Here is a 17,908-nt window from a genome sequence, read left to right on the forward strand (position 1 = left end):
TTGCGGAGAAATACTGGCTGTTTAGTTACCTCTTTAGCTATGAGTTTACTACCTTACTGCCACATTGTGGACATGTCAGGGGTTTTACTGAAGCACCTTGCATCTGAATGGCAGAGCTCAGAGTTTTAGCAAGACAGTCACCACATGATATCTTGACTCACCTAGTGACTGCAGTGTGGGAGGGAGGTGACTTACTGATTCCCCTTTTCTTTGCTTCCTATAGAGTGGTTTCACCCCTTTACACATAGCGGCCCACTATGGAAATGTCAACGTGGCGACTCTTCTTCTAAATCGGGGAGCTGCTGTGGACTTCACAGCCAGGGTATGGATTAAATTTGCTTCTCACTTTAGCTATCAGTGTGTGGGCATTTGACTGAGGAACAAGTGGGCACCAGGAAAGATTTCTCTTTTCTGTTTCCTAAATCTGTGCTGAAGATAGTGGATTTTCTGTTGTTTTTTTTTTTTTTTTAAACCACAGGAAATCATCACTACCCACGAGAAAACTCAGAATGTTGTAAACTCACATGCCTATAATCATTCGCAGTAGTTAAGGAGGTGATTAATTCTGACATAACTGTGAGCTGTTATGTTTAATCACGCCATGAATCATGAATGAGCAGCTACCAATCAATAAATAATTAAACTGTTAAAATGTTAAGTATAAAATGTACAAGCACATTTTATACAATGTCTCAACAGTGATTATAAGGCGCACGGTTTCACAGGGAATGTTCTTGTAATGAATTAGTTTGTGAAAAGAAGTCTTGCCAAAATAACTTACAAAAAACATTAAGTGAGATGTTTGGGGACGAATTCACTTACATGATAATTATAAAACTCAGTATACTTCATAAATATCAGTTAATGCGATGTTTGAATATGTCCAAGAAGATGATGATGACATACAAAATATGAGGGACATTTCCTTCTCTACTGATGATGGCCGATAAAGTCAATAAATATAATCCACCTATTTTAATATTTTCTCTTTGAAGTCTTCTAAACTGTGACTCTATTATTTCCAAGTTATTTGTTCCCAGCATTATTCAGAAGACAGTTTCCTTAAGCATCATTTTTCCATTGGAAACTGTTCTGTGTCTATGTATTCTATTTTTAAGTTTGAGAACACCTGGTGTTGTAGAAAGAAGTAAGAACTTGAACTACAGCCCTCGCTTAGGCAGCATCTGAAATTCCACCTCTGTGACGCCAAAGGGCTGCCTCTGTCTGTGCACGTCCTGTGTACATCAGTCCCTGTGTCGTAGCTGTGGACTAACGTAGTGATGCGGTCTCATTCCATTTTTCATTCTCTAACTAGTGCTTTGTGGTTCACGTGCTGTTTTGGTCCTTACAAATCAAAGGCACTGAAACCATAGAAACCCTGGATGAGGGGACCAAACAGATGTCCACCTCCTCCATACCCCTTTGGTCATCACTGCCCTGCCCTGTCATACCCAACCTGCTCTTGTTTGGTCTTTCCATGGTGTAGAATGGAATCACTCCTCTGCATGTGGCTTCCAAAAGGGGAAACACAAACATGGTGAAGCTCTTACTGGATCGTGGTGGTCAGATCGATGCCAAGACTAGGGTGAGTGTCTCTGTTCTTTCAATTTCCTACATGAGTCTTGTCTTCCGTTAGCAGGCACCTGTCTTAGCAGGCTTTCCACACAGGCCATGCATTTGCAAGAAAATGACTATCTTGGGTTGGATGTGAACCTCAAGTAATATTTAAAGGCTTCCCATCATGAAGTGGAGATGATATTTGCTCACCAGTGTTTAGACACACAGAACGGTGGCCCTGTCATGGCAGGTTTGCAAGTCATCACTGACTGATTTTTCTGGGAACAGAGATCAAAGATTAGATTTATGCATCTCTGATTTGGTTAGTTGTAATTCTCAAGAACCCAAATACAGTAGGATACATGAAACTGTGAGATGATGACTTTGACAGAAAAGGCTTTAAGCCATGTTGAAAATCTTTTGCTTCTATCTTCTCTATTCCTGAACCATCTTCTTAACTGGCCGTGCTGTGCGACATTAACAGGAGAGTTGCTTCTGTCTTAAGGGAGCAAAGGACAGGTGTTATGTTGCACTTTTACTCCTGTCAACCTGGGAAGAGCTGGTGCCCTTCATTCATTTCAGACCTTTTAAGCGGAATATCATTCTGAGTTTCTACGTACTCCCTATAGATAGCAAGATGGGCAGAGAATGCGGCGGACTCTGAAGACATACCAATTTCAGGTCCTGCTTGTTCCACTTGCCAGTAAACTGTATGATAGGGACAGTGAGCTTCTTTCTGAACTTACATCAATAACAGTATCTACGCCGTAGGGTTGTGTCACAATTAACTTCTGGGTTTCTTTCTTTAGACACTTTTAAGTGGGGTAAATTACGTAGCTACTCTGAAATTTTGATAATATTACTGAAATGATATATGGTTACTTGATTAGACATTAAGCTAGTGCTTCAATACATTCATTCTCTGGGTAGATTTAGATGATCATAGATTTCAGCACAACATTAAACATTTCCACAATATACAAAGTGTGCTATGAGAAGTCCATGGAAGATGGAAGATAGACCATGTCCTTTGCAGGTAGTTTATCGTGACTCTGGGGTTTAATTCTGGGGTTTTACACTGTCAAAGGATAAAAATCAAATTTAGTCACCTTGCAAATCTTGGGGTCAGCAGATGAATTTTCGTGAGTGTTACTGTCTTTGTGCTTCGAGACACTATAGCAGTCCCAGACTACACACTCTGGGTTTGGATGGCCTCAAGAGTCCTTGCCTTCTTAATCTTGTTACCTCCAAGGTGTTTGGCCTGAGTGCCTGTGCCGCGGGGCATGTGGGAGGTCTGGGGTGCATGCTTTGTCTGCAAGATCCTTGCTGCAGGTCCGGAGTCTTTGCATCCGAGCTTATGTGGGTCCTGCCCTCTGCTTGGAGGGCCTTGGAGGCCTGCCCCTCTCCTGGCTGTGCTGTGGGTGTGGTTATTTGGAGCAGCTCTATGGGGTGCTACATTCCTTAGGCCCATACCTCCTCCTTTAAGTAAAATGTCTCCCTTTACCCATAACTGGTTCTGTTGAGACTCTAATAATTGAGCTCCACTGGAAAGACCACACTTTGTAAGTGCAAGGCGATGTTATCGTGGCCAGTGTCCTAAAGAGTCGCATATCGCCTTTCTTAATTCTTTTCTGGGATTTGCATTCATCATCAAGGAAGGGGATTTTGTTCTTATTGATCATCACAGTATCTGCTTCTTCAGAAGGGGCTCTCATCTGTATGGCTGCTATACCTTTGCATATACAGTTTGAAGGTCTCACTCCAGCGAGGCAGTGCATTTTCACAAAAATAAGACTTGAATCCTTCTTGTCTTTCAGCAAGTTAACAAATGTAAACCTACCTTGGTTTCTTCTTCTGGAAAGGAGCTACTTGCATTGTATTTCATCCAAGGCAGCCCTTAGATACACCAAAAACTGACTTTTTGAATTCATTGTAAAATTTGTAAGTGAAATTAAGTTTTTATTGCCAGGACATCGTGTTCATAACTTAAACAAAAGATGTTGAGCGCCTAGTTGGTGGTATGAATGCTAGAGATAACAATAATTAATAAAATAGACCAGGTACCTGTCCTGACAGAGAAACCAGGCTACAACACCCAAAGATTTAGGTTATTTAGGGTGCTGCTGATAGTTCAGCAATCAGCTCCCCAAAACAAACAAACAGGAAAAGTTGTTCGTAGCCTTTGCTTTTCCTGGTCCTCAGGTGTAAATATTCCCATTCTCCCCTCACGGTGCATTCAAGCATTCTGCCTTTGCTCTTTCTGGCCACAGAATTTGAAGAGATGTGCAGAAAATCACTCCTCCCTACTTTGTGCATGCTGGCTCCAGCACACCCCAAAATGTGTCCAACATTGAATGAGCTGTTTCCTCATCAGTTAAAAATACTTCCAGGTCTCTGAGGAGTAGGGTTTTCAGAGGAATTAGTTTCTTTCAATTATAGCTGTGACGGAAAGGCTTTATTCTTCTTCATCTACACGCAATCAAGTGGGAAGCAAATACTGAAATCAAGGACTCTAATCTGGGAGGCCAATTCTGAAACTATTATTTTTGATTATTAAACCAGAGGAAAATGGTTTGTCCTTTTTTTTTGTCCTTTGAAGAGATTTTAAAATAGATTTCTTTTTAGTTATTTCTTTATACTTCCTTAAAGCTAAAATAATAGCACTTCTACACATGGCATTTTAAAAAATATATAAATATATAAATTATTCATTTACTTTTTATCATAGAGATCTCCATTTCCACCAGCAATTACATTAACTCTAAACATTACTAATTTGTATATTCTATCAAGAAACTTCCCTTGATCTTTTATTACCTTTCTTATCAATGTGGCTTTTATTATCTGAAGAAAGCCAGCTTTAGGGAGAGCTCAAAAAGTCCTACCCACAGCTTCTCCCCAACTTTCCGCAGCTTTCAGTCAGTCCCTGAGGTTGTTTGCGCCTGATGGGTATTGTCACTGAGTAGGGATCAGGCATGAAACCTAAGGCATTTTACCAGAGTCCTCGTTTTTGGTATCTGAAAACAGGTTTATGTTACAGCATAAACCTCAGAGCTAGTTAAAGTGATACTAATTCAGACTTTATTAAGGACATTATTCTTTCTTATTTTTAAACTTATTTATTATTTAAATGTGGAGAAACTATGTAAAGATTATAGTTAAAATACTGACTTACATACTTCAGTGCAGACATTAAAAATTAATAAGGGATGATGAAAACAGAACAGGATCACCTCTGTTTGGGCCTTGTTATTAGAAGTAATAATTAGAGTCATAACAATAGTGGGTCCCCAATGCCATGTACAGAAGATGTTCTGGGCACCCTACTGTATGCTACAAATATCATCTCATTTCGTTTTCCGAGCTCCTTAATAAGTATTATTTTCTTGTTGAGAAAGCACGGAGCTGTTGGAGACAACCAAAGGAAAGGAGAGCTTCAGAGCAGGTCTAGCTTACCTGGGACACACAGGTTAGTTAGAAGATCCCATACAGATTCAGACTGCAGGGTCCATGACTGGAAGAAGCCTCAAAGCAGAAAGGAGAAGGAAAGATAAGGGGAGAAATGGTTATCAAAGTTAGTGCTGTGGGGGCTCCCTGGTGACACAAGGGTTAAAGTCTTAGCACTAGCAGGCTATGCCAGCTGCAGGTTATGAGGCATGAGTTCAATCCTCTGCCCTGGAGGTGACCCACATGGTGCCGCAGACCTCTCCTGACCTGCCCGCTGCTCCCCTCAGCAGTGTACTTCAGCTAGTGCTGTGGGTTCCCCCATAAGATAAATGGTCTCTCTGTGAAGTTCCTCGAACTTTCCTTGTAAGAATTATGGACACCAAGACAAATACCAGATGATTTTGCTCATATATAGTAGAATACAGAGAAACAAAGCAAAATAACGAGAAACCTCAAAACAAACACTAGAAATATGACTGCAGGTTTGAGAGAGCTGAAGGGGGGTGGGGAGCAGGAAAAAAAGGGAGGATGCAGCCCCAACAGCCTAGGGTTGAGGACTGTGGGTGTTGATGGTGGGTGTGGTGGGTGACATCCGATGGGAGAGGTGTGAACCCCTTCCCCCAAATCATGTACAGCACTGTAAACTGAGCCCAAATAAAAGGAAGAAGTATGTATATGCATATATGTGTACATTTATACTTAAAAAGAAAAAGACAAAGAGAGAACACAGAGACAGGAACTCTGGAGGGAAAAAATTCTTTCGGCTTCAGATGCAGGCTAAAGAGTATCAGTAAACTGCCCTTGCTAAGAAGTGGACGAGGGAGGGATGGGCAGGCCTGAAGTGCTGGACTCTGCAGGAAGTGTCCGAAGCTTTCCTGAGACTGAGCATGGCGGGCAATTGGATTTGAGATGATTCACATTTCTTCTAGGCGGTTAGATGAATGTAATATTTAGAACCAATTCAATCCTTCTTGTGCTTTGATTTTCTTGTGGGTTTACCGTGGGTCCTCCATCATTTTCTTTTTGTTATTCTGAGAGTGTTTTTGGAGGTCTTAACCTGACCCCAGGTATCCCCTCATGGCTCAGCAGCAAGGCAGCAAGTCAGGTAAGAGGAACAGAGGCAGCCCCACCTGCCGACGACGGCGTGTGGTGTCATGGTTTGTTCTGTGGATTTCTCAAACTCTAGATGTCAGTGAAACCTCCACCCAGAGGACGTTTGAGAAACCGCTGTCGCTAGTTCTCTCACAACTTAAGCAGCTGTTGCTGAGGGGTGCACAAGTGGTCTCCTCTCTGTGCCACTGCCCACCCCGTTTCTTTTTAGGCTCCTCCCTGGCAGGCTGTCACATAACCTGGCATCTCAACACTTTTTTGTTTGTGTGTTTTCCGGAAAGACAGCCTTTTCATGCTCATTTCCAGAAACCCAAAGCTGCAAGACCTGTTTTGGCTATTTGCTATCTGAATGCTGCTTTAAGTAGAGTCACCAAAAACACGATCATTCAAAATAGAAACACGCTCCCACTTGATCATTTGAGTAGAGATTGTTAAAGCACCTATTTATAACAGTGTGGGTGGACTGTATGGAGCACACAGGGTGTTCTGGAACATCCCTCGGGACAGGAACAGAAGGGTGAGAGGTAGAGGAGGTCTCCAGAATCTCACAGGAGAGAATTATATGGAAAAGCTCTTTCGGCAGGAAAGACACAACCAGACCAAGGACCTTCCACATTTGTATGCATTTCTCATGGACCAATGGCAACCAGAAGCCACTGGGCAAGACAGCCCACCAGTGCATTCTGGAGAGCTCCTCAGACATGGGCAAAGAAGGGAAGAGCATGCAACTGCCAGGGTAAATGGAAGATGTCTAGAGTAGATTCCAGAATGTTGGGTCAGAGTGTTGTCAACAGATGAACTTTCAGGAGGAAGGAAAGTGTACCCTGGGGATGTCGTCCTAGTGGGAAAGACATGGACAGTAGTTAGTGAGACTTCTGGATAAGTCATACGCTCTGGAGTTCCCAGTCTCTCACCCTCCCTTTCTCAACTGTTCCCTACTGTCTCAACCTCTTTCTGTGTAACAATATTCATTCCCCTCCCCGCAAACCTGAAATCACCAGTTAATTTATGTATTCAAGTCTTCGTTTTCTCTCTCACTTCTTGGTCTTGTCCTTATATTTTGCCTCATATTTCCCACTTACTGTGTTTCTTGGACGTGTAGCCCTCCAGAGAAACCAAATCCAAAAGCCCAAAGGTATTTTCAGGGTGGGTATCACTCTAGAATCAGAAACCACCAGAAAAGTATCAAGTTTAGAAAGTTGTGTAAGTAATGGAGCGTCTAGTTATGCTATAAATGCACTTGGTGCTCTTTATTTGTAATAAATTTGATCTTTAGGTACAAGTAGTTTTTTTGTTTAAAGATTTATTTATTTACGCCTACAGAACTGTGTTACAGGCCAGAGGTGCAGGGCTGGTGAGAGGATTCACCAGAGACAGAGTGGGGAGCAGATCAGGCAGATGGATGAAGTACACTGCTGAGGGGAGCAGCGGGCGGGTCAGGAGAGGTCTGACAGCCATGCGGGTCAGCTCTGGGGCAGGGATCCAACTCGTGCCGAAGTGGCTTTAGCTTCTTAGTGCTGTGCTTTAACCTGCTGCACTGCCAGGTAGGGCCAATTCTGTAGTTTTTAAATAATGAAAAACATGCATGGGAATCATAAGAAAAATCTGGAAATAAATGGCCCTTCATTTATACAGACCTCAGAGAGATTTTTAGGAGAATGTATGAAAATAGTGTCAATTCTAGACAGAACGTGGATGGACACCTCACCTAAGATGTGTGCTCCCAGCTGGGGTTCCTGTAAGTGGGTTTTCAGGGTCAGTAAATGGGACATGGTCTGTTTTCCTGTTATCTTGAGTCTCCCAACAGCAGCCAGTTCCATTGCATTGCACCCCCTCTCGCTTTCTGTTTTGTCTCAATCTTTCTCTTTGTCTCAGTCAAGATTTCTCTGTCTGATTTTCTCACTCTTCTCCTCTATCAGTTAACTAGCAGCCGTTCTGTTACTGCTCTGGAGAGTGGCTAGGACTAATTTCAAGGAACCCCTCCCCCCCTTCGCGGAGGCCTTGGAAACAATCTTGGTTTGGGCTTTGGTGTGTGAAGTCAAGCCTAATCTTTTTACTCCTCTTGGGCAGGATGGGCTGACCCCACTCCACTGTGCTGCACGAAGTGGGCATGACCAGGTGGTAGAGCTTCTGCTGGAGCGGGGTGCACCCTTGCTGGCAAGGACCAAGGTGAGTCGTGGTGAGCAAACTCACCACCAAACACCACCCTCTGTGTATCTGGATGTCACATGGAAGTTATTACCCCCTGCTACCGGTGGTGTTGGGGATCTGGAGCTGGTTTTGCTGTGTTCCAGAACAAAAGGGAGGCCTAACAAGTGCCTGTGGTTGCTTTTCCTCTCGTGCGCAGAACGGGCTGTCTCCTCTGCACATGGCCGCCCAGGGGGACCACGTGGAGTGCGTGAAACACCTGTTGCAGCACAAGGCACCGGTGGACGACGTCACCCTGGACTACCTGACGGCCCTCCACGTTGCTGCACACTGTGGCCACTACCGTGTCACCAAACTCCTGCTGGACAAGAGGGCCAACCCCAACGCCAGAGCCCTGGTAAACCTGGCCCAGTCCACATTCACTGAGTACAGGTCAAGACAGGCCGGCCGCACTGGCTGACCGGGGCGGCCACCAGCAATGCACGGTCCAGGCAGATGGGCACCCAGCTCTGCTCGGGCGTCACCCGCACAGCTGCCTGCCCACCTCACAGCTTGCTGGCTAGTGCTGGCTGCTGAACAAGCACAGAGTTAGGAGAACCCCAAGGCAGCACCCCCGACACTGGCCAGTCGCAGATAGGCAGGAAACCTCTGAAGTGAAAAGCCATATTCAATGGAAGGTGAAAGTTGAAAAATAGGAAATTTTCAAGTAGATGCTAGAGACCTCCAGTAGAGGGAAGATAAGACTGAAAAAAGTTGAATTTCATTAAACTCTTCTGGATAGAAAAGTTTTCAAGTGGTGGATAGATCTGACCTTGGGAGACAGTGAGAGGTGTCACCCAGGAAGGACTCACTCGCACATCCTCTTAGGACTGCTGACACAGCCCCGGGCTAACAGGACAGACAGGCGGCGCCTCCCTGCTTCTGAAGGGGCTTCGGAGAAGCTCTTACTGGCCTCGCACAAGGGGAACCTTTAAGGCTACCCCTGTGCAAACTCTCTCCCCAGGAATCCCTGGTGTTGAGTCAGTCTTCCTTGCCTCACTTAGCTCCTAACCTTCATCACCAGAATTATTAGGCATGGGCTTTATGCCTATTGTTTCCTAATTGTCAAATTAAAGGAAATCCTTCCCGCCCCCCCCCATATGTTTACATGGTTGACGTCAGTTAAATTAGTCTCCAGACAAATTATATTTAGAATGAGACAATGTCAGTAGAATGATTAAATCTTAAAGCTTATTTTTATTAGAAGTTCTCTGTTGTATTCAGTTTTTGTTTGTTTGTTTATAATTTACCAGGGATGCAGCTAGACTTTTAGGATTATGTGCCATTATGGTAGGCTATTTGTTTTCTCATACTGAGAAAAATTCTTTTCAGTTGCATCGCGGTCAGTAAGCTAATAAAGTCTCACCATGTAATTGGTGCAGTCTTCTAAGCACTGCCTATACATGTGGTTTTTTATGGTTTTCCCATCAATGGAAAATGACAGACATTGTGAAAGTAATGATTCTTTAGGTTAAGCAACATCTTACAATGGCTAGTGTAGAATGAATACTGACAGCTAATTAGTCCTTACGGGAACATGCAAAATCACTAACAGAACTGCTAGACTAATGTAGACTAGATATGACTGTTTATTCATAGGAGACATGAAATAAAAATAGGATGCTTTATGACATAAACACAGTAAGTATGGGAGTAGTCAACCTATTTTCAGATAATTCCTCCCAAATCCAGCACACTAGCCTAGTTTTTTAAAAGCTAGTTTCTTGAAGGCTTCTTCTCTACATTTCTTTATCCCTGAGGAGTATCTCTGTCCAGTGATTCCAGAAATTCTCCATACATTTCTTGAAAAGTACTCAGGGACTTAAATAGCATTTATTTATCCAATAAAATATAGGTGATTGCAACAGGTTATAAAAAGCTTTAGATATAAGATATGTAGCATCTGGATAGCAGATATTATCAAACTAGTGACCCACTCATAAGCAGCACCTCATAAAAACATTTAAACATAAGAACTGTAACGCCCAGTAGATATTAAAAAAAAAAAAAAGAAATCAATATAAATGAAAAGTTCACTTAATTTGCAGCACCTTCCCCCCGAAGAAAAGGGTAACAAAACCAAAGCATTTATTACTGAGGCAGTCCTGTTCTTTGATTTTGAAAGTAAAACAGCTGAACATTTCTCATGTGCTCAGAAATGGACCTTTGTCAGAAAATAACGCGCTTATCCTGGTTGGATTATCAAGACGTTTCCAAACACAAACCCACCCTGGAGCTTCTACAGTAGGATCACCCTTCTGTCTTTGCTCCCTTGAAGGGCAGGTCCCTTTCTTCCCTTTCTTCCTGATCTCTCTGTAACCACACACCCAGCACAACATCCAGGCCCCCACAGGCTAAGCTGAGCTCAGGGCCTCCAGAACACACCACTCTGTGCTTAGCACCTAGCAGCAGCTGCGGCTTGAAGAAATGGTAACGTTACTGTAACATGATTGCTTGCGATGTGCCAGCATGGAGTCTTGTGAAAACCGTTTCTGCATGTCTCCAACTAACCTGATTGTCTTTTGCACAGAATGGTTTTACTCCACTGCACATTGCCTGCAAGAAAAACCGCATCAAAGTCATGGAACTGCTGGTCAAATACGGGGCTTCCATCCAAGCTATCACAGAGGTAGAACAATGTTTCAGCCTGTCACCGAACAGCCCTTCTCTCACTCCTTCCCGCCCTTCCTCTCATCCAGCTTCTGTCCTCTTCACTCGAGTTTTCCTTGATCTGAAGAAGCCCCACAGTCCCCACTGGTGCAGAGGAGTAAAATTTGCTGTTGCTTTGTTTCGCAGTCTGGCCTCACACCAATACATGTGGCTGCCTTCATGGGCCACTTGAACATTGTCCTCCTTCTGCTGCAGAACGGAGCCTCTCCAGATGTCACTAACATTGTGAGTATGGCTTGGGTCAGAATAACCCCAGGAAGAGAGAGTGCGAGCAAAATGCGCACATGCGTGTGTGTGTGTGTGTGTGTGTGTGTGTCTTTAAAGCCAGTGGCTGAGCTGCAGAAGGCCCCAAGACAACAGGCCATTGAGGGAAAGGCTGCAACGTGACGAAGAAGAGCTTCAAAGGGGAAGCAGTGTATTAGCAAATGAAATGGGAGCTGTGGCATACAACCCCTGTCAGCTTCCTGGAGCAGATGGACAGACCATCTTTAAATACATTGATTGAAACAGAACACTTTATCAGAGCATGAGTGATTGATTGGAATACAGTTTTCATCCTCAGGTGCTTGAGTAAACTGTACTTTGGGCCATTTGAACTAGTGAGTCTCCCACCCTCCAGCATATGGAAGCCTGATCAGAGACGTGCCAATGAGAGCTTTTGACTTAATACAAAATTCTTCCTCCATCCATGACATGGGTATTCCAATTTTTTAGCCTTACTTCATTTGACTTTGTTTGCTGGACTGGTGTCCTCTCCTCCAAAAGAGTTAGACTACTGCAACATTTTTGTGTGTCCCAAGATAAAAGTTGAACTCCAGACAACTTTCAGTTGTTTGGTAAATTTATTGGATAGCCCAGAATCTCTCTAGCACTTTTCAGTTCTTTATATTTCTCTCACCTTCTTGGAGGGTGCCTCTTTAAACACTGACCATCCAATGCAAGTTTTCTCCCAATTGAACTTGCTATACACAAAAATACAGTTGTGTATCTGAAGCTGACGGGGGCCACTAGAATAGTGAGATGACATAAAAGTAGGCAACCCAGTGAACTCTCCCAAATAAATATTAGTGCTTATGATTAAAATGAATCCTATGTTCCAAGGCCATTGGCTGTCCATGCCTGCCAGTTTGGAGTTTCTCATCAATTTGAATTGTGAAACTATTCCATTAACTTTTTGTTTGTATTTCCTCTCACATTCTTACTTCTTTGTAATTTGGACACTGTTTCTGTGCTGAACAAGATCATTCAAATGCATGGACAAGATCCATGTGGAACATTTTGAATCTGAATGTGATTTAATACTTTTAAATCACATTATTCCTATTGGAGCATAAAAGCATTAAAGCATTTAAACATAAAGTCTGTGTAGACATTTCCGAAGTTATAATCCATTGCTCCTAAAGAAATAGTCTTCCATGCGAACCTTTAATTACTCCATTCAGGAAAAGAGTAATTTCACAACATGCCAATCTGAATTTAATTTGAGTCACTTCTTAGAATTTTAAAAGAAATCAACATCTTTCTTTTTTATGTGTAAAAATAACCATCTCCTTTTTTAAAATTGAGATCTGTACAAACCAGTACAATTCAAGAACAAAGACTCTGCATTCCTTACTTTGCATCCCAAGATCACAGGCAATGAAGATGCACTCTGAATTAGATTATAGTGCCCTAATAATGACATATCCAAGTATATTCTATGCAGTGCTTGATTGAAAGCCCCGAATTTAATGTCTTGAACAGAGACTTGCAAAATCATCAAGAAAATCTTTGTGGAGTGATTGTCTAACTCTCTGGTCATTCTTAATTTGTTTCTTACCTGGCCACTTTCAGATCATCTCACAGTGATGGTTTTAATCTATATGAGAACGCTCCACTCAGGGAAAAAAAAAAATTGCATAGGTTATAAGTAGCTTTTTAGGTAAAAACTACCAAAAAAGCAAATTCAGACAATAAAAATCGATAGCCTTTAAAGGTTCCCAGGTTTGGCAATTGCTACCTTAAAGTTTAAGTTCCAATTGTTGGTCATTATTAGGTTCTTCATTTTTTGCATTTTCTCATGTAATCATCACATTCCCTGCAGCCTGTTAAAACAGATACTTGAGAGGGCGAGCAACATAGTCATCTCCACACATTTCCTACTCCTCTTTCTGGTTGTTAATTTTCATTTTTATGCCATGTGTTCTTCAGGGAGCAAACACCATATAGACGTGGTCGCCAGATAAAATACAGCACTGCCAGTTACATTTAAATGTCAGATAAACAATGGATAATTATTTTAGCATGTATGTCCCATGCAAGGTTTGAAACATAATGATGCTAAAATAATCATTCTCTGTCATTGTTACTGAGAGTTTCACTGGCCAATCCTGTATTTCCACTCACTGATCTGGCAACCCTGCAGTCAAGAATTCTGACTTTTCCTAGCAGTGGGATGCCTGCGACCTTGTGTGTTCTCAGAACGTGAGGTTCTGGCTGCTGGATCTGAAACTCTTTGCAGGTTGACGAAGAGCTGTGTGGTCACTGACTGCCTGCTTGCTTTGTCAGTCAGTCGTCTCCTGAACCCAGAGTCCCTACCCATGGAGCCTTGTCTGTTGCCTGAAATTTCGTGGCACTGTTGAATGCGATGCTCTCTGTTGTGCTTTGATGCTTTCCAACCTCATGCGGCCCAGGTGGAAGTCAACGTCGCTGTCAGTGGCATCGGTTCTAACAACGGGAAGAGGGCATGACAGTCAGTACCAGCTTTGGATGTGAGCGTACGTTCTCTGGCCAGTCTTGTTTTCGTCACCGAATCTAGTCCAGTGTGAGATGTACCAATAACTCAGTCGTGCAGTTAGTGTTGCTGCAAAGCTTCTTGTGTGAAAAGCTGACAAATAAATGCACTCTAATGCCTAGGCAGCTGAATGGCCAGTGGTAGCACATCCATCGTCCAAACTCTTCACCTTCCACCCTGGGTGGAGAAGACCCACCTTGGGGGGAGAACATCAAACACTTGAGGGGACTAAGAAGACCACAGTTCAGAGCACGACCAAGTTTTTCCTCTTCCTATAACCAATAAAGGGATTTCTGGCAAGGTCACACTTCATATTATATTGAAGAATTCTTAAATATAATTACTTCTTAGATATAATTAGTTTATGATAACAAAAGCCACGGTGTTGAATAAGATGAGATGCCCAACAAACATGAAGCTGTTGATTAACACAAGATTTATTGTCTCGTTTCTCTGTTGATACTCATGTATAAATAAGGGTGATATAAATCTAAAAGGAGACAGATAATTCACAGTAAAAGTCAGTTACCTCAGTGTCACTGAATAAGACTTGAACAAGACCATACCTACCTATACCTTTATGTTGGCTAGAATGTCTCATAATTTAGATTAGGTTTTTCCTCATCAAATTCATATATGTAAACATGATAAAAATAGGTTATTTTAAGTATAAAATAAGAGTATTAGAAATACTAGGGCTAGCACAGGAAACATTTTATAAAGCTGGGCTTGTAACATTCATGTGCATCCATCATTGAGTAGGGCCTCTGTGGCTTTACTTTTTAGGCGAAATTTGTCCTTGTCTACATACTTACGAAGATTAATAAAATTGCACCATTTTTATAAGACTTAGAATAGGGTAAAGCTTCTAGTTAGAAAATTTTATCTTTGTCTGTCTAGGGAGAGGTTGTAATTGCTGTGGGAAGCAAGTTAGAAATCATGTTCACCCAATATGGAAAAATCTCAACATCTACCCACAAAGTCTGAAGATGAATATTTGCAGTTGCAAAATATATATATATGATACTTTATAAAGAAGTTACACTTTCCTTAGAAAAATCTCAATGTGTCATCAGAAAATAAGAAGCTGGGCAAATCACGGAAAAAAAAAAAGAATATTCGAGTAGATTTCCATATTAGTTAGTGCTGTCAAAATCAAATCTTTTAAATCATACTATCTTTAAGAAATGGGACCCTGTACAAAGGACAAAACTGAACTGCGAGCTCTGACCCAAATGACATTTTAGCTCTTGTAGATTTACAAATTTATTGTGCAAGAAATCAGAAGAAATTATTCTGTGGATTTTTCAAAATATCCAATGACTAAAGTAAGTAGCAGTTTCATTTATTTGGAATACTCGCCTCGACTTGGTTGAAATCAGCCTTCTTTGCTAGAATAGGTGTGATGACTACAAGTGAAGACTTCTGTCCCACCACCCTGCTTCTTTACAACTGTCAGTTGGTTTCAATGAAGCCACACCTGCCTTCTGCAGAACAACCTGCAGCTCGAAAAGACACTGATTTTAAAAGCACCTCTGCCTTTGAGGTAATAATGAACACGCTTCCCAATGAGAAAACTCTGACATCTAACTGCTGTCTTTTTTTAATGCCCTTCCGTGGACTGGTGTATCATGCTGTGATGTGGCACCCGGGGACTTGGGAACTGGCCCAGTGTCCAGGGTGACCCTCATTACCAGATGACACTCCCCACAGTGTCCCACTTCCCACTCTGTCATTGAAGTGCATGTCTATTACTGTGCTCACGAGCGATCAATGAGTGACCATCAGGACAGTCAACTTTGTCTGACCACTTAGAGGACAGTCTCAAAGCACAAAGACCAGCCCGTAGTAAAGTAACAGTCTATTTTTTAAGAAGTGCAATTCAGTGTTTCCGGGAAATACAGCATCGTCTCATGTGATATTTTATGTGTACCGACAAGGCACTTTCACATTAAATATCTGTACTTTGAAGACTGTTAAATTTTGCCTTCATTATGGAAATGTTTATAGGGTGGTCTCAAAACAAAGACAAATCCATAGCAAAATAACAGTTTATTTTAGAAATCAATGTTGAATGTTGGAAAGGGACAACTTCTGCCCAGTGCCAGTGGTGTAGATGAACACGCCACCTTCATCTTCAGTATGTAGACTTTCTCATTGAAAGAGATCAAGTTGTCAGCACATCATAAAGTGTCACTATGACAGATTTTAGGCTCCAAGGGTATAAGACAACTTGCTATCACCAAAACAATGTACATTGCCAGGCTGATCGCGAAGCTTCACCTCCAGGCAGCCTGGACGTTGGGGTAGGTGTGCCACTTTGCCGCGCACTGATAGGCTTAGGCACTTGTTTTATCCTCATGAAGATGGAGATCATGCAGTACTGTGTTTTTCCAGACAAATTACGAAATAACGATGTCTTTTCAGAGATGGCTTAAAGCTTTTGCAAAGATCGCTGAATTCCACGAAGAGGCATGTCTTTATTGTTCTCTCCCAGAGCAGTCGGTTCACTCACTCCCTGGTCTTGTTTCCCGGCAGCGAGGGGAGACCGCGCTGCACATGGCGGCTCGCGCCGGGCAGGTGGAGGTGGTCCGGTGTCTGCTGAGGAACGGAGCCCTGGTGGATGCCAGAGCCAGGGTAAGTGGGCCCCGGCCCCTGGCTGACGTGACTCCTGTCCCCACGCAGGCTGCTCTTCTCCGTGTCCTTGTTTTGCAAATGTTTTGGAAATGGGAATGCCATGTTTGTTTTGGAAAAGCCTCAATTCAGTAAGAGATCTAGTCAGGTAAGAAAGAAGCAGGACCATAATACCAAACGCAAGATGCACCACCATCTCAAACATTTGTATTCAGAAAGTGCAATTCAGTGTTTCAGGGAAATTGCAGCATCGTCTCATGAGATCCTCTTCTGTGCTCCTACAAAGCACTTTCACATTACATATTTTTACTTTGAAGAATGTTAAATTTTGCCTTTACTATAGAAGTACAGGATACATAGTAAAATTTGCTTCTTGCCAATGAAGCTAATCAGATTTTCAGACATTCCTTACTAGCTACGTAACATGCAAATTATACTCAATGCTGTCCTCCTTTCTAGAATTAGTTCTCTTGTTCTTCCTTACTCTAATTTTACACATTGAGGCATTCTTCGGTTCCACTATGACAAAACAGGAGAATTTGAGTTCCTGGAGATTGCTTGGTCTGGGTTTCTTGTCTCCACTGCCTTCTGATTCACGCACAGGTTGATTTTTCTCTTAAATTTCACTTCCCCAAGTGCATTCTCCAAATGTCACTTCCTTATTTCTTCCTCCACCATCTTGCTTTATCTGTGCCCCGTGTCTTGTTTCTTTGTCTTGTGCTGGCTAGAGTGTTGTGCTTTTTCCTACTAGCCTTAGGACTCAACAACAGGGACCAGGTTTCAGGGCCCGGTGACAACCTCATATGTCAGGTGGTGTGTGTGTTACAATTGATGGACCCATGTCAACACACCACAGCCTCTTCCCCAGCACCCACCAAATCTGTGGTTTGCATCGTGGCTCACTCTTGGTGGTTTACATCCTATGGATTTGGATGAATGACGTGTACCAGGCCTTTGAGTGCCCTCCAGGATAGTTTCCTGCCCTAAACATTCTCTGTGCTCTGCCTATTTTCATTTCCTGCCATCAAACTACTGTTAAAAAAAAAAAAAAGTTAGTATGGTCAATCAATACACTCTGAGTCTCATGAACTTTTCTGTTTTTACCACAAATAGTGCTGTATTTCCCGTCAATTTTTTGTTAACCACATGTAGTCATAAAAGGGCTTCCCGCTTCTCTCTCGAATTCAAGCTACTTAAGATTTCTGACTGCACAATTTTTTAAAAAATATTTATTTATGTGTGCGTACAGAACTGGGGTACAGGCTAGAGGTGCAGGGGTGGTGAGAGGCTTCACCAGAGACAGAGTCGGGAGCAGAACAGGCCGACTAATGAAGTACACTGCTGACGGGTGCAGCGGGCGGGTCAGGAGAGGTCTGCCACGCCATGTGGTCACCTCCGGGGCAGGTGGGGATCAAACTCATGCTGAAGTGGCCTTAGCCTTTTAGTGCTGTGCTTTGACCCGCTGCACCACCAGGGAGGGCCCTGACTGCACAATTTTTAAATTACTCCTTTTTCACTGGAAATTTGATT

At 42.6% G+C, this 17,908-nt stretch overlaps 1 protein-coding gene across 25 annotated transcripts in view; it reads left to right on the plus strand.

Moving 5' to 3' along the window:
* The window catches only part of ANK2 (ankyrin 2, neuronal), a 493,620-nt gene that overhangs the window by 380,606 nt on the left and 95,106 nt on the right, over positions 1 to 17,908 (plus strand). For 24 of the 25 annotated variants that reach the window (XM_012727793.1, XM_012727798.1, XM_012727801.1 and 21 more), the window contains 7 exons: positions 224 to 322; positions 1,487 to 1,585; positions 8,185 to 8,283; positions 8,462 to 8,659; positions 10,832 to 10,930; positions 11,098 to 11,196; positions 16,283 to 16,381. In XM_012727793.1, the coding sequence (XP_012583247.1) occupies positions 224 to 322; positions 1,487 to 1,585; positions 8,185 to 8,283; positions 8,462 to 8,659; positions 10,832 to 10,930; positions 11,098 to 11,196; positions 16,283 to 16,381 (792 nt within the window). The remainder of the gene's footprint in view (positions 1 to 223; positions 323 to 1,486; positions 1,586 to 8,184; positions 8,284 to 8,461; positions 8,660 to 10,831; positions 10,931 to 11,097; positions 11,197 to 16,282; positions 16,382 to 17,908) is intronic. The other variant, XM_012727803.1, reaches the window with a different exon arrangement.

The sequence above is a fragment of the Condylura cristata genome, unplaced genomic scaffold, assembly GCF_000260355.1.
Source record: "Condylura cristata isolate star-nosed mole 26May11 unplaced genomic scaffold, ConCri1.0 scaffold00021, whole genome shotgun sequence".
Classification (NCBI taxonomy): domain Eukaryota; kingdom Metazoa; phylum Chordata; class Mammalia; order Eulipotyphla; family Talpidae; genus Condylura; species Condylura cristata.